The 17083-nt window shown below is 45.1% G+C and overlaps 1 protein-coding gene across 1 annotated transcript in view; it reads left to right on the top strand.

The window, feature by feature from the left end:
• Window positions 1-16797, top strand: part of LOC146197226 (alkaline phosphatase-like) — a 60717-nt gene extending 43920 nt beyond the window's left edge. The window contains exons 3-8 of the mRNA XM_084599018.1: window positions 207-381; window positions 1214-1386; window positions 2928-3102; window positions 4929-5060; window positions 13389-13679; window positions 15135-16797. Of these exons, the coding sequence (XP_084455144.1) occupies window positions 207-381; window positions 1214-1386; window positions 2928-3102; window positions 4929-5060; window positions 13389-13679; window positions 15135-15427 (1239 nt within the window). The 3' untranslated portion in view covers window positions 15428-16797. The remainder of the gene's footprint in view (window positions 1-206; window positions 382-1213; window positions 1387-2927; window positions 3103-4928; window positions 5061-13388; window positions 13680-15134) is intronic.
• The last annotated feature ends 286 nt before the right edge of the window (window positions 16798-17083 follow it).

Raw genomic sequence — 17083 nt, 5'->3', positions numbered from 1 at the left:
ACTCCAGTCTATTCTCCACTACTTTCTACATTGTTCTCCGCCGTTCTCTTCATTTACCCTATGTCACGTCACATCATGAGAGGGCATGCTGTACGCACCACATCTCATTGGAGTGTGAAAAAGAACGACACATTACGGCCTTGTTCTTTTGTTATGTTTACGGGAGACACATATAGGTTTCATCTTGATTTTTCCTCCTTGCGCAGACGTACGCGGTGGACCGGCAGGTGACGGACAGCGCAGCGTCGGCGACGGCACTATTCTGCGGCGCCAAGACCAAGATGGCGATGCTGGGCCTTTCGCCCAGGGCCAACGTATCCGAATGTGACTCGGCTGCTGGCAACGAGCTGCACTCATTCATCAAGAGGGCCCAGGACAAGGGTAACAGCCGCGCGTGTATAGGAGAAGCTTCTCCGCTTCCGCTGTTCAGCGTAACTGTCTCTTACGACTCATGCGCCGTCCGCTTAATCATCAAAAGCTCTTTTGAAAATGGTGGCACGAAAAATGAGGGCACTAGAGTGAGCTATCCGTACGCGTTGGAAAGTTTCATGCCTAATGTGTTCACACGAGCATGACATGGTCTGAAGTGGTGAAAATTGAATGGGTAACAAGCAACGCTAGAAAAATAAGGAAAACGCCTGTTAATTCGTGTTGCTGTCATTTTAAGTCCTGGAAACTGTTGTTCAACTATGAATGTAGTAGGGCTTGCATAGCAGAAAGTGCGGACACTGCAGGCAGTAACGTTATCACACTGCCGTCGCGTCCAAGCAACTATTTTCGCCTAGTCCGTGTCTCAGATTCCAGCTTAAAATTGCCGAATTTCGCAGGCGAAACGGCGTACTACATCACCTCCGCGTTCTCGGACATATTTGGAAACATTGATTAACCATGTCATTTGTGCTAAGCACTGGACTAGTAATGCACGCCATAATGATTTATGGCGAAGGTTCCTCTTTCTGAATTCAAGTAGAGTACGAAGAGGATGTGGAGAGAGAGAGAGAGAGAAAGAGAGAGAGAGATGGGGGGGGGGGGGGCAGCGGGTTAGTTGGTCAAGAATGATTTTAGGCTGCAATAGTTGTAAGTCAGCGGTCATATCGTTTGCTTTTCTCCGTTGTTTTGTCTTCTGCTGCGTATTTTTATGATTTAAAATCTTGCCTCACTCTGGGTGCTGTCCCAACAGGAATTTAACAACGGTGCGCCGTTCCTCTTGCAGGCATGGCTACGGGCTTCGTTACCACGACGCGGGTGACGCACGCCACTCCAGCTGCCCTGTACGCGCACGCTGCGCACCGCGACTGGGAGATGGACTCCAAGATGCCCAAGCGAACACGCTGCAAGGACATCGCTCGCCAGCTCGTTGAGGACGAGCCCGGGAAGAATCTGAATGTGAGCACTCGTGGCGTTGTCATATATAGCAGCAGGTGGAGAAACGAAGGTTTTATATGCAGCGGTATGCCCGCAGGCACTTCTGCACAGTGCAGCTATAATATGGTTATTATGATCTCCTCCATATACACTTCTTTCCTCCTCCTGCATTTATCTATTTTAACCCTGCACCAATCCACCTTTAATTATGTAAAAATGATAGGATTCTCCAACCAAGACATTTTAAATTTAGAATCCCGATCCGAAGTTTCAGAGTAGGCTCGGCTCTTTCTTCAGTTGGGACTTTGGGTCGTTTCGCTTTCAACTTCAAGAACGTTTTGTAGGATGCAAGCGGAAGGACTTCTAGTTACGCCTTTTAAAGTTGGAAGCGAAGCGGCCTCCATTTGCCACTGGAAGGAGCTGAGCATGCTACAGACGTCCCGATTTAAAATGAGAAGTTTTGGTTGGAGATTTTCTCACTTTCGCTATAAGTTATAAAACAAAAGCAACCAAAATAGCGATTCGTTCAAAATGTCTAGTTTGCAATGAACAAAATGTTAACTACCACACCATCGTTTTTTTTTCATCACTTAATAATTAAATGTCGAAAGGTGTGCGATGGAAACTATGTGGTGTTAGGGAAGCCGTTTTGGTCGTTAGTGGCCTCCGAAAGCTCAGTGACGCCAACACATTAGGGCCACGTGATCTCCTTATGATAAAATAGAATGCAGGTTTTCTGTGTTCTCGCCGTGGCAGTTGAAAATACAATACGTGTACTATACGCAAGTCTGTTTTTTCTTTTGCTTGGAGGGCGACTGCATAGCCGTGCTGCCCCTTCGCTCCGGCAAAATGGTGAATATTGTGCGTTCTTTTTTAAATACGGTCCTATGAGAAGACGCGAATTTGTCCGAGTGGCAGAGTTCAAAGAAAACTTGTTGCTGTTTGTGCTACGCGCCGAATGTGCGGGATGCGAGAGTCAGACAGTGTGTGCGTGGACATCTACGTTGTCCCATTATCCCTGTGCAAATGGTTGTGTTATGACATCATTATAATCATCATTTATTCGCACTGTATATCACCTTCTTTCTTCTCTTCCCTTTTCGCCGGTGTGGAGTAGCAGAGTAGCAGATCAAGGTCACATCACCGCTGGTCGACATCTACACCTTTCCTGTCATTAAACGTTCTTTCTTTCTCTCTGGCAGACCACCTGAACGACGTTAATTAACGGGTTGAAGAGCAGGAAGCGTATTTTTACGAGTATGCTGGCCGTGTTGTAGAAACCGAGCAGGATACAAGCACAGTGAAACAATGGTCTTTACTAAGACTCATCTAACTACATGAGTACTTTGAATATACTATATAGTGTAAATTACGCTGTTGTTGTTTCTATACATCACAATTTGGAGCGATTTCGGACGTTAGACATTCAAGCAGGCTTGAACGGAAGAGCTTCGATTGTTTTACAGCAGCGTATGATGCGCTGCTTTACCATTTTCACACTCTACCGAGTCTTGCCTGTGCGTTGAACTGTTAATGACAGTCATGTCCCTCTGTGCCCTCAGGTGATTCTGGGCGGCGGCCTGGCATACTTCAAGGACAAGCAGCGAGGGGGCGGCAAGCGAAGCGACGGCCTGGACCTGGTCGACCAGTGGAAGAAGGACAAGAAGAACCGGAAGTTTGTCGGCTCCCGAGAGGAGCTCTTGGCCATCGACACCAACAAGACCGAGTACCTGCTAGGTGAGCCAGCACTGCCAAAACCTACATGGCTGTTGTCATGAGGGCGCTTGCCCTTGCCTGTGCCTCCCCTCTGCAATTTATTAAAGCAACTATTGTGGACTCCTTAGTCACGGCGTGCAATGCGCCGTATGACCTTGTTCCAACCTTTCTTACAGCAGTGACGGACGGATATAGGTGGGCTGCGGCAAGGAGGTCTTTTAGTGCAGGCAGGGTTGTACTTTCTAAGGGTACAGGCAGTTGCTACCCCTTTTGCACACTCCAGACAGCCCCAAGGAAACTCCACTGCCGTGTTTTGATTTATAACGCGTGCAAAATAGCAGTTTTTTGTAGTATGTTTTGCTCGAATCGAATTGTCGTGTTGTTGGTGACACTAACATACTAAACTTTTCACTACTGTGGGAGAGCACAAAGATTCTAGCAATCACAGCCTATTGCTAGAGATGAACTTCCTTGTTAATGCAATACTGCTCACAACTCATGAAGTTATTTCAGTTTTAAATTGTCCTCTTTTTTTCTTCATTCATCGTTGGCAATAAATTTGCGAATCATTACAACATCTTAGGTCAGATATATGTCTAGTGCATAAATGAAGAAAGAAATGCCACGTATAAATCTTCCACATGAAGTAACACAATAACGCTTGTGATGAAAAGCCGATAAAATTGTCCAACATAGAAACTAACAAAAGCTCAACAACGCGATATCATTCTCGTGTCACTCAGAAAGAGAAGTATAGCCTTGTAAATTGTTAAATTAGTTTACAGGAAAAGGCCCTCCTGTCAAACTTCTAGGTGGACACCTGAACCGCGCCGCAAGGGAAGGGAAAGAGTTGGAGTAAAAGAAGGAAAAGAGTGGGATGGCGCGCCAGCGCCGCTCGCTGGTAGATGGAGAAGGAAGACGCGAGCAGCGGCTAGAATGAATCAGTAGAATGAAACAGGTCTGGTTTGGCGCTTTCTCTCGTCTGCGCATTCTGCGGGGAACCGGAAACAATAGATCATTTCTTGATATTTTGCCGCCGTTTTACCATGATGAGAAAACGGTATTTAGAGAAGCCGTTACAACAGCTGGGTCTTAATTTGAGCAGCCAGATTTTATTATCGTTCGGTGCCACCATGCTTGGGTACAGCCACAGGCCTGTTTTTAACGCCATTCAAAACTTCTTAATAGAAACAAAACGTCTACCTTTGCTAATATGCTTTGAATTTTTAATCTGTACATATAAATCTTAGTATTCTCCTACTGCGTGTGTTAGTATTTACTCTTTTTTATTTGGGTTTTTCATATTTACATTTCTTTCTCTATTCCCTAGCATTTGTTTCTATTTATTTTTGCGATGTAGTTATATATCTCAAAATCTAATATCTCTGTACCCCAATTCTTGGCCGATCCCCCTGTGTGGGTATGTGCCATCAAATTATAGGAGAACAACAACAACGGTTTGCCTGCGACTCTTGTCGAAGCAATAACTACAGTGGTGACCCGCACATTATCAGTGTAGAAGACGTTGCTCCCCCAAAAGTCAGAGGGAAACTAGTTTATTCTAACCCCTTCTCGCCTCTTATTTCTCTCCTCCTCCGCGGCGCTGGTACGCCACCACAAGCGAAAGAGGTGCGGCAGCCCTCCATTGCCGCACCTCCACTGATAGTGAAAAACTGCCGGTTAGGGGGCAACTTGCTGTCACGGGACTTATTGTGGTATTTTACAGCTCCGTGCTATTCGACTTCGACTATATTGGTTTTACTCTTTTTGGAAAGACCTTGGAAACGTTTGAAGCGTATACAACGACGTGCCTTCATGTCAATATTCCTTTCACGTGCCCGGCGCAGGCCTGTTCTCGGGAGACCATATGTCGTACGAGCTGTACCGGCAGGAGAAGCAGCCGTCGCTGGTCGACATGGTGGTCACCGCCATTGAGATTCTGCGCAAGCGCGGTGACGGCTTTGCCCTCATGGTCGAAGGTGAGCACCGAGAGATAAGCGTCTTTGGGCTCGTTTCCAGAGTGTTGTGTTTGCTACCTGCGTGCTATCGTAAGCAAAAGTGGTGTGTACCACTCGTAATTGCGTGATTCACAGCTCTTGCGGCATCCGCTGGTGTTTTTGCCGCAGCGGAGAGCCTCAGATTGCAACGTACGTTCCTGTGTGGTGCGATGTCAGTGCACGTTAAAGAATCCCAGGTGGTCTAAGTTTCCGAGGCCCTCCACTGCGGCGTCTCTCATAGCCTGAGTTGCTTTGGGACGTTAAACCACATAAACCAAACCAAACCAAATCAAACCACAACGTACGTTCCGACATACTTCTAGATAAGTATGGTTACATCCTCGCCTGTCTTGACAGCACGCGTTCAATTCCTTAAAGCAGCGCGGCAGTGCGGTTTAACTGTAGCTAGACTGGTTTATACCCCTTTCACTCCCGACAGCACATTTGCCTCTCCAAACTTCCGCGCTTTTTATATCTCAGCACTTATCCAGTGGGCTCGGCAGCAGCACATCGAGCACAATGCTCAAGAACCCGTTTTGCTTCATTGCGCAGGTTGGTAACTCCTTATCTGCCTGTTGTTATCGTAGCGACAACCGCTTTCTGTTGCTGCTGCCCTGCCCACTGTGTATAAGGAATGCTTTATCGTTCGTTTATTCTTTCAAAGAGGATCTTTTAAAATGTGGTGACATAGAATCAAATCCAGGCCCAGAAATGACGGAAAAGGAAATGCTTCAGCAGATACTCTTGGGCCAAAACACCCTGACGTCGTCTGTCAATGACATTTTGGCAAAACAGGGTTCTTTCGAAGAAAAGATAGATGGCTTGACAGATCGAATTAAAAGTCTTGAAAATGAGGTAGCAACTATCAATAGTTTAAAAACGGAAGTAGAGGACCTGAAGTCAACTGTAAATAAACTAGAGGCCACCGTTTCATACCTGTTATACAAAACTGACGAATTGGAAAACAGGAGCCGTAGGAACAACCTATTGATTTACGGATTAAAAGAAGAAAATGAAGAAACAGAAGCGGAGCTTACAAGCAGAATAACGGAGGAAATTTTTGACGAGAAGTTGGGACTTGCAATAAGCAGCATTGAAAGGTGCCACCGAATAGGTATGAAATCAAAAAAGAACCGCCCTGTCATCATTAAACTGAGCGACTACCGAGAGAAGGCTTCAATAATGAAGGCATGCCCGAAGTTGAAAGGCACAGATTTTTCAGTTAGTGAAGACTTTTCGAAACGAATCCGTGACATCAGAAAAAAGTTATGGGAAAGCGCATCTCAGGAAAAGAGCAACGGTGCAAAAGTTAAGCTGGTTTTTGACAAGTTAAGCATCAATGGTGATATGTTCGGATGGGATAATGTAAGAAACGCTCGGTATAAAATCCCGAGGAATAAAAAATGACACCAGAAAGGGAACAATCCGGATTTCAAAATTCGTAACGTAAATTGTCGCAGCGTCGTCAATAAAGTTGGAGAACTCGAAGGTTCACTGTTCTCACATGATGCGGACGTTGCCATGCTTACGGAGACATGGTTGAGCAGTGAAGTATTTGACAGTGAATTTGTACCTAAGGACTATAAGGTTTTTCGTGGTGACCGTGACAGAAGAGGTGGAGGAGTGGCAATTTTGTTTAAATCATCACTGCAACTTTTTAGAATGCCTGATACTCCAGGCATTGAAGCCGTATTTTGTAAAACATACATCAACAAGGTCCGCTTTGTTCTTGGTGTTTTCTATAGGCCTCCCAGTTCTTCTGTTACGGTCTTGGAAAACTTAAGAGCATATTTACAATGTCATGTCAAAACAGACGATAGACTAATACTGGCTGGGGATTTTAACTTACCTAATATTGATTGGCAATATTTTTCATCACGCTCTGCCCATAATGCTGATTCTACCATGCTCGACTTTGTGTTCACATTTGACTTGTTGCAAGTAGTAAATAATTTTACGAGGGTGCAAGGAGCCATAGGATCCATTCTTGATCTATTTTTTGTTAGTGGTGCTATCCGTAATCTCATAACCTGTGATGTCACAAATGGGATATCTGATCACAAAGCTGTACTTCTGAGTTTGTCAAATGTGTACCCAGATCGCCAGAATAATGTGCATTTCTTTCCCAATTTTTCGCGTGCTGATGATAAGTCTATTCTGGATGTGCTTGATTTATGTTTTGATAGTTTTAGAAACAGTACTGCTAGCGTGAATGACCTATGGCTGTCGTTTAAAAATATTGTCTCCGACTGTATTGACCGTTTTGTTCCCAAAATTGCAAAAAAATCTGTTTACCGTAACCCATGGATCTCTCGGGAGACGTTGCGCTTACAGCGAAGACTTAAAAGGTTAAAAAAGAAATCAAATAGAAACTTATCATTAAAACCAATCGTGGAAGAAATTTCCGAACAACTTAAGCAGAAAATAATTTGCGACAAAGAAAAATATTACGGAACGTTTCTGCCTTCGTTCATTAGAACGTCTCCTGAGAAGTTCTGGCGCCAAATCACGCCAAAGTCTTCCTCCACGAATGAATTTATTGTAAACGGCAAATGTGTACGTGATGGGGCGGTGATTTGTTCTGCGTTCAACAAATTCTTCCAATCGGTATTCACACAAGACAATGGTTGTGTCCCCAAATTTTCGGTATCGCTCCCTGCCATAACTGATGTTGTCATTTCAGAGACCGGTGTTTTTAATTTGCTCCTGGATCTTGACGTGAAAAAATCTTCAGGCCCCGATAAGATACCAAACGCATTTTTGAAACGGTATGCAGAGTGGTGCGCGAAATACTTGTCAATTGTATACACTAGATCTTTACGTGATGGTTCTTTACCGGATGACTGGCGGACAGCCGAGATTAAACCTTTGCACAAAATCGGCAAAAAAGCACACATTGAGAATTATCGGCCTATATCCCTGACATCCACATCATGTAAAATTTTAGAACACATAATTCATAAACATATATTAGGTTTCTTGGAAGAGCACAAAGTACTTACAAATGTTCAACATGGTTTCAGGCATGGGTTTTCTACAATTACACAATTAGTTGAGACAGTACACGATTTCGCTCAATCGATTGATCAGGGAAAACAAACCGATGCCATATTCATGGATTTTCGCAAAGCATTTGAAAAGGTGTCGCATAACAAACTAATTCATAAACTAAGCTATTATATAAAAAACGACCAGATACTTACATGGATCACAGCCTACCTTTCAAACAGATGTCATTTTGTCACCCTAAACAATACTTCTTCCAACAGTGCCCAGGTTGTGTCCGGTGTCCCCCAGGGATCCGTTTTGGGACCACTTTTATTTTTGCTATTTATTAATGATATTGTGTCTGGCCTTTCTGTCCGCGTGAAGCTTTACTCAGATGATTGTATACTGTACAAAGAGGTTTCTTCAGTTGATGACCAGGTGTGTTTGAATAATGATCTAGAAAAGGTGATTGCGTGGTGCAACGATTGGCAGATGTGTATTAATTGTGAGAAAACCGTTTTCATGAGAATTACGCACAAGAAAAGTCCTCTTCATTTTGTGTACGGTACTAACAACACATCATTATTGGAGGTAACAGAATATAAATATTTGGGCTTATGGATTACTAACAACCTTTCATGGACAAAACACATAGATGCGGTTGTAGCTAATTCACTGCGCAAACTTCTTTTCTTGAGGCGCTCACTGAAGTCATCTCCGCCCAGTGTCCGCCTATTAGCTTACAACTCCCTCATCCGTCCACTGTTAGAATATGCCGTAATTATATGGGACCCTTTCACCTTAACTAACATTCATAAACTTGAGCGCATACAGCATAAGGTCGTTAGGTTTGTATTTAATTCATATGGCCGTGCGTCTGTCAGCGAGCTTGTAAAGCGTAGTGGATTACCTTCTGTGACTGAGCGCAATCGTATCTGCCGATTAAAGTTTCTTTTCCAGCTCGTAAAAGGTCATTATAATATTAACACTTCCAATTATATTACTTACTCTTCAAGTTATAATACGAGACAAAGGCATGCACTAACAATAACCCCTGTGAACGCGCGAAATAACTGTTTTAAATATGCTTTCTTTCCGAGGACAATTACGGAATGGAATAAACTTAATAGCGAGACTGTAACTCAAAGTTCTTTACTAATGTTTGAAAAGTGCCTGCAAATTTTATGAATTTGAGTGCGTTTATATGCTTGTATTTCTTTTTGTTTTTCCCACCCTGCTATGATCTGTACCAGATCGCAGTACCTATAAATAAATAAATAAATAAATAAATAAATAAATAAATAAATAAATAAATAAATAAATAAATAAATAAAATAAAAACAGAGGGCATGGGAGATGGAATGAAAGCAGAATGATAAATGAGACAGATTTTCAGTTCACTAACCAAACTTTCCAAAGAAGAGCTTTTATTTATATGATAACAAATTTTTTCTTACCGAACCGTTGGCTACCGTTTTGGGACTTCCCTTCCATAATGCTGTCACTTCTCAGAAAAAAGTGAACTGCGTGTATTTTAATATTTTTTGTTATTTGCTGATTAGGATTGAGGTCCAGCTAATAAATCTTGAAAGTGACACTGTTTGTTGCGCCTCTAAATCACGGGGCAGTGCTTTTGCGTCTTGTTCACATGTTTATCATCTCAACACCATTACATCTGTCAGGGAAACTGTTCCTCTTTTCTTCGGAAGCATTCTGTTGAGCATGTGGCAGATATCTGCATTTTTTTTTTCTTTCGATCATTTTCCGTAACTCTTGACTAGAGGAATGCAGCTGCCTACCTGTGACGGCCCTTGGCCTTGTTAAGATGGTGTTCACTGCGAAAGCATCGAACATTTCATAGTTACCTTGTGCGGATTCATTTTGAGGAAGCGTCAGCTTCGGCAGCTGTCGCTCGAACTAAACGTTATACAAGCGCGCGGTGCTCACCGTATTTTAAGGCGCGGCAGAAAACGCAAGCAAATGCCTTCCGCTTTCCTTTTAAGGCGGTTATGTAAATTTTGCTGCAATTTTATGAGCAGAGCATCTCCAGGAAACCTCTATTTCGGAAAAGTACAGTTGAAACGGACACCCCACATCGCTGTGAAGCGCTTTGAGGTCGCGCCAGTTTCGCCGACATATTAAAATAAACTCGGCTGCTTCCGCTGTTGGTTGTGTAGTTTCTTACTGCATGCAGCTATTACTAAGTTTCTTCTCAGTTTCCATCGTCTCGAGCCGGAAGCTTAAACGCCATCGATCGATACCAAAGCGATCGCTTGCAGCGTGAGTTCTTACCTACGGAAAACAGGAAGCGTGTGATCATTAACGTATAGTTCGCGTTTTTGAATCTCGTCGCCTAGCGGAGATGGCAGCGAGGAGAGATTTACTCGCTTCCTATACTATCGTATATTTGCGTATATTCTTGTCTGAGCGGCTTCGTAAACACGGACGAACACACTTATCTGGAATAAGCACGCGGATATAAAGGCGGACCATTGTTATGATCGCGAGGTTATCCTTGTATGCACGTTGTCGGGTAAGGCTGCTCCTGTTTGGGTTGCCGGTGGGGCCGCGGAATAGGGCCGGCCGTTACACGATGCGAAGGAACCCAGCGCCTGCGGAAATTACCCGGAAGTAGGCGGTTGCGTCACTGGTCTGGGCATCTGTGGCTGCGCGTTATACGCAAGCGCTCAATTCAAAAGCTGGACGTCGACGCGCTGAATGCGTTTGGAACGGTGTTACGGAAAGCTTCTTGGAAAGTGTCGCTTTTCTGTGGCACGGTCTCCAAAGAGCCGCAAAGTGGTTGCGTGACAGCTGTGGCTCAGTGGTCAAAAAGGGCCGCTTTCCTGGCCGTTGCTTGCAGGCTACGCTATACTGCTTTCCGCTTTTTCCATTTTCGCTTTTAGATTCCGCCACGTGGCTTCTCCTGTCGGAAGAATTTTATTGACAGTAGCTTGTCAGCGCTGCTTGCGTGATTAAAAGTCCTCACCAATTTATTCCGATTCACGAAAGTTCTGAAACGGGTGAGGAAAGAGTACAACGAAAGTAAACTCACCCTTGCGGCCAAAGCTCTATGATGCATTAACCATGTACAGGTTTCATCTTACAGATGTCATATATATTCTCACACCAAATCGTAGAACTTTGGCAATGCATGACATAGTAAGACAGTAATGTTATTTGTACGATTTTTTTATGACAGTCTGCAGGAGGTTATTGAATAATACAGCTTTTCTCAGTGAGGTACTGTAGTCTAAGCAGCTTAATTGTGAAGATGTACATTAGATCTCTGCTACGGGACCACGGGGCCCACGGGGCCCTCGGACCCGCTACTGCTAGTTCTAGCGCGCGGTTTCCATCTGCAAATGACCGTACCGCCACACGGTATACTATAGAAGACATTAAGTAAGTACACTCATGATTAGTAGCAAAATGCCTTTATTTCCTTCTAGCCAACGAGAGGTAAGCGTAAATATCAAAAGGCGCGCGTTGAGCCGAGGCATTCTATAGTTGAGTTAATGAATATCTGAAATGATGGAGGCTATTTCAGTTACTCGAAACGAGTGCTTTTCTCTTTCAGCTGCTGTCTTCTGTGCATGTACTCCTTTCAGGCGCTTATGCCTGCCATCTTCCTCAAGGTACCCCTCTTCACGCTGAACTGCTCGCGATTTGGGGAGCGTTGTCAGGAGTGCCTTGCACCGGAACTGGGTCAATACGTATTCTTACTGATTCCTTTGAAGCTTACAAGGAAATCGCTACTCCGGGTTCACAAGATGCAACAGCTACGGCTATAGAGCGCCTCCTTCAACGCCACCAATTCGCGACCAGAACTGTCGCTATTCACTGGACCCCAGGTCACTCGGACGAATCGGGGGGCAATGCGGCGGCACACGCCGCGGCTGCCTTGGCAGGTGGGATGTCCACATTTACTTCCCCACCCCCCTTGCTGCATCCTTATTCGACCTTGGGCGGGCAACTCACCCCTTCTCTTGCCCTTATGCACTATACTCGGACCAGTCTTCGTAGCCTCAGTCAGCATCGCATGCAGGTGGCCACACCAGACCCACCTTTTACGAGAAGAACCCACCTCACCAGAAGTCAAGAAGAATTTTTGAATAAGCTCACCGCCCATGCGGCTTACACGCCACGTATTATGGCCCGCTGGCGTCAGTATACGGAGAAAATGATTACGTGCCCCCACTGTACGACTCTAACCTGCGGCGGCATATCTCATTTACTTTGGGATTGCCCTGCTTTTTCTACTGGACGCCCCGAGATAGAACCCTACCGCCTGAACTACCGTTCCCTTCTAGAAACTGATGCTAACACACAGATGATATTTGCCAAGTATGGCTCGCTTAGTGGCCTGGTTAGAGCAATGTGATTCGAGTGACGACCTAAACAATGAAGATTATGTCTACTCCCCTTTATCCCCATCCTTGGCCATGAGCCTTCCCATTCAATAAAGGACATTCAATCAATCAATCTCCTTCGGTGGTGGACGACGGCTGTTGTTGCAGCGCGCGCCTTTCTCTCCCTCTTCCATTTCTTTCTTCTCTATTTTCTCTTCTGTCTGCACGAGGCAGGGGAGGTGGCTCAGCTACAAAGCCAGTAACTGTGTCGCGCATTTTGTTTCCTTTTTCCTACAGCCACAACAACAACACCGAAGCGGTGGCGAGTGCAATGACGGCCTACAACAGTTAAAAATTCAGTGGCAGGCTAGCCCCCGCCGCAAGCGGCGGTGACCTGCCCTCCACTTCAGCTCCTTTTTTTTCCCTCTTTCTACTTTCACTCCTACCTTCCACCCTTCTCTTACAGCCCGGTATAAGTTGGTTGCATGAATAAAGACTAACCAGCCAAGAGCACGCACAGGAAAAACCGACACAGAAAGAAAGAAACTCCAGCCTCTTTCTTTCTGTGTCGGTTTTTCCTGTGTGTGTTTTTGGCTGGTTAGTCTTTATTCATGCGATGTACCAACTAGACCAGCAACGTGTTTTACTGAATAAGTTGGTTGGTTGGTTGGTTTGTGGGGTTTAACGTTCCAAAGCGACTCAGGCTTTGAGAGACGCCGTAGTGGAGGACTCCGGAAATTTCGACTACCTGGGGTTCTTTAACATGCACTGACATTGGACAGCACACGGGCGCCCTGCTTTTCGCCTCCACCGAAAAGCGGCCGCCGAGGCCGGTATTTGATCCCGCGTCCTAGTATACGCAGAAACATGGCAGATACTGCACCTTACATTTCCCGTAAATAAATTTATTTATTTATTTTTAAGCAGAACGGAACTCTCTGGTGCTTATGTCATCACCAACTGGCGCTCGCAGGAGGCCGAATCGACCACGGTCATCACGAGAACCGGGCGGCGCTGGCGCTGCGCGAGACGGCGGAGCTGAGCGACGCAGTGGCCGCTGCTCTCGAGTTGGTAGACCTGCAGGAGACGCTGGTGTTAGTCACGGCGGACCACTCGCATTCGTTCACACTCAATGGATACGCGGCTAGGGGCAACCCGATTTTGGGCGTCGCTGGACTGTCCGAGAAGGACGGCTTGCCATATACCACACTCTCCTACGCCAACGGGCCTTCAACCACAAAGCGTAGGGCTGATGCCAATACAGGTGCGTGTACTTTGTTAAAGCGCAGGAAATGCGCCGTGGTTGTGCGGAATTTTCCGAGCTTCATGATTAGGCGCGTGAATTTTACTTTAAGTATCGAACATGGAAAACATATATAGTGCATTTCTGATTCTCCGGTACACAGTGCGGAAAGACGCAAGAGTAATAACAAATGACTTAATATCGGGCAGATCTTCGTATATACTTTGAGCTGTTTGCGTTTCTTAAAACAATATATAGAAAGAATATGTAGACAGAAGAGGAATATGCAGGCAGCTACTCGACTGCTAATTTTGAGATGTGAATGATCCGTTCTTTACACATATGCATGAATATGCATACACTTCCTTTAATTTTTGTTCCAGATTGGTAGCAATTGGTGCCTGTTCGTGGACAGTTCGTGACACGTTCCGTGCACATCCATTTTTCGCCGTGTATTGGCAAGGCATATCAGTTCTTTTAAGTTCGACATATCGTTCCACAATCGCTTACTCTCACCGAACTTCACACCTCAGGCGGTGACACACTGCAATAATGGGCAGCAAATAAATACTGAATTTTCCTTAAGTGCAGTTGCCTGTAGCTGTATAGGACTACGCTTCTTTCGCTACAGAGCTGATCGTGACTTCTCAAACTGTAGTTTTCAATGTACTGCGAACGTTGTCTATAGGGAGGGATCACCAGTGTGCCATATACCTTCAGCCAACGGTCAATATAAATTAGATTGGTTACGGCTCTTTGCATGCGAAATAAAGAAGCGGGAGTTTGAGGTGATTAAGAACTAGAAGAAGAACTAGAACTGGTTGCACCCGATTGTTCCACCGCTAACGCTTAGGCGAGAGCGGTTGCTACAGCCTAGGGAAGCAGTGCAGATAGGTCAGAATGCATGAGGACCCGATGCCCAGTCTCCTTTCTCTATCCCCGGCTGTTGTCAGCCGTATAGGACTAAAGTGTTATTTGCTTCCTGGTTCCCCTGGGCCGCCGGCCAAATTCAGTCTCAGCGGAAGGAGTTGTAACGTATAAAAGACAAGCGACAAAATACTGCAAGAGCATCGGGGAAGACTGCATCGTCCTTCCTAATCCGCCCCCACCACTCAAAGAAAAAAAAAAGATATATCCTCAGTCAAGTTGTAACGCCCCATTCACCCAGTACTCTTACCCTTGGATGGAGACAGACAGCTCACATCTAACAATCGTCCGCATGTCAGGGAAGATACAGAAAACGTCCCAAACACATGTAACGCTGCCTTTGCTGCCCTGGATTCCGCATACTCTCCCTCTTCTACCTTAAGCGATTCACTTCATTCAGATATGGCGGGTCACTGATGGAAAACGGAAGAGCTCTTTTTGATGAAGTCCTGGTGGTTGTTGCCTCTGAAGTAATGTCGCATATAGTACTGACATAGAATAACATTAATTCCTTCGTCATCCTTTCATTCACTCCTCGATATTTCGCAGAGGCTCTCGACTACCAGCAGGTGAGCGCCGTGCCTCTGCGCCTGGAAACGCACGCGGGCGAGGACGTGGCTCTGTACGCCGTCGGCCCCATGGCACACGCGGTGCACGGAGTGCTCGAACAACACGCGGTTTCCCACTTCCTGGACTACGCCGCCTGCCTCGGAGACGGCGCCCGCCTCCGGTCGCGGTGCCTCGAGCAGAGGGCCTCGGCGGCATCCTCACTGACGACACGACCCACCTTTGTTGTCGCTACGCTATTAGCGCTAGCAGCGAACCTACCGGTGCTTCTTTAGAAACTCGTATCGACAACATACACAGGCTGGCTTCAGCTGCACTGGCGAGGCTACTCTAAGGGCGTACTGAATTCACAATTAGGGACATACAAATGTGTACACTTGCTTAAGAGTCTTCAGGCCACATTGTTTGCGTTGCAGCCGTGTAAAGGAGCACGTAGGACAGCATTGAATCACTGAATAGCTCCGAGTTTTGAAAAACATCGTCATGACCATTCAGTACCATTTGACATTGTGATGAATTATGTGGCTCAAGAACAAACAATGTGGATTGAAGAGTTTTGATCAAAGCTGTACATTTATAGTGAGCGTCGTAATCACTGGTACGCCAGTTCGCCATTTTTTAGATATGATAAATGAAGTGCATTCGTTTTTCTCAGTGATTGAGAACTAAACTCGTGCACAATACAACGAATTCCGGGGCCTAATATTCAGCACGCTGATGCCACTTGAACTGGTCTGCAAATAAACATTCTCCCATTTTTTATGCACAAGATTAGAACGTTGTTTTAGAAAAACGCATCGATAAGCGCACTTCTGGGGTATGCTTCATTGTGCGCATTACATGTGCTGGCGCATAAAAAGGTGTTCAGTTCTGATAAGTTTTAGAGTTTTAAGACTACTACGACATAACTATCAACTAGGGTAGTAGAGCTCCATGCTGCGTGCACGTCACAAGGTCTACTGAAGACTACACGAGTGCCGCTAGTCTCCATAAAATCGCGTATGCATTCTATACGTCCTTGGTGTCATTTCATCTGAACTGTGAAAACTGTGAAAACTGCGAATTTTCGAGTTTTTGAGATGCATTGATCTGTCAGCTTGACTGTGCGTTGAAACGAGATGATGTGGAGCACTTAGTTTATGCATCGTTTTGTTATAACTGTGATTTTGAGGTTGCAAGGCCATGAAGGAATATATAAGGAATTTTCAAGGCTCAGAATTTTCAAGCTGATCAATTTTGTGCGTTGCAAAATTGCAGCAATGCTACATAAAATTATGCTTATTCCCATCCCCATGCTGACTAGGACAGCATTCACGTTTTGAAGTTACTAAAGATGAACTTGGGTGAGGCGGAAACCACAATGAGGTATTCAAGTACGAGAGTAAAAAGCAGTTTTGCTTGCAGTGTTGTCGTTCATGTGAAGGCTGCAGTCTCAAAATATCAAGAAATATAGTAGCTTCGCTTAAGAAAGCTATCAGAGAATAAACTTGTAACTCTTTTGCCCCAGGAATCTAGGCCTTTGTGATATGAAGTGGTTGGTTTGGTCTGTCAGTGCATGGAGCAATTGTTAACCTTGAGTGAGAGAAAAAGAAGTGTACCATGGTATATGTAAAAGAATAAAATCGTCAAAGTGACCGTAATAAAAGCTCTTTCCTGCCTTCGAATATTGCGGCTGTCGGGTGGGCTGCATAAACTTGCGGTGTCCACCTTATGAGCGAGAACTTGCCAGTATGAAAAGCATGTTTGTGGAAGTATACAATCTAAGTAGTTGCTCTCCACATGTATACGTAAAACATTCTGGAGCTGCTAACGCACATACAATTCGCCTTCGTATAGTTAGTTGCACATCGTTTTCTCTCTCTTCGGCACCATTAAATCGATTGTTTTGCTGGTGTCATGTGTGGACACTGAGTTCATAAAACGAATGACAT

The sequence above is a fragment of the Amblyomma maculatum genome, chromosome 3 (genome assembly GCF_055883805.1).
Source record: "Amblyomma maculatum isolate TAMU_Amacu chromosome 3, ASM5588380v1, whole genome shotgun sequence".
NCBI lineage: Eukaryota > Metazoa > Arthropoda > Arachnida > Ixodida > Ixodidae > Amblyomma > Amblyomma maculatum.
This window is presented reverse-complemented; position numbering and strand designations above follow the sequence as displayed.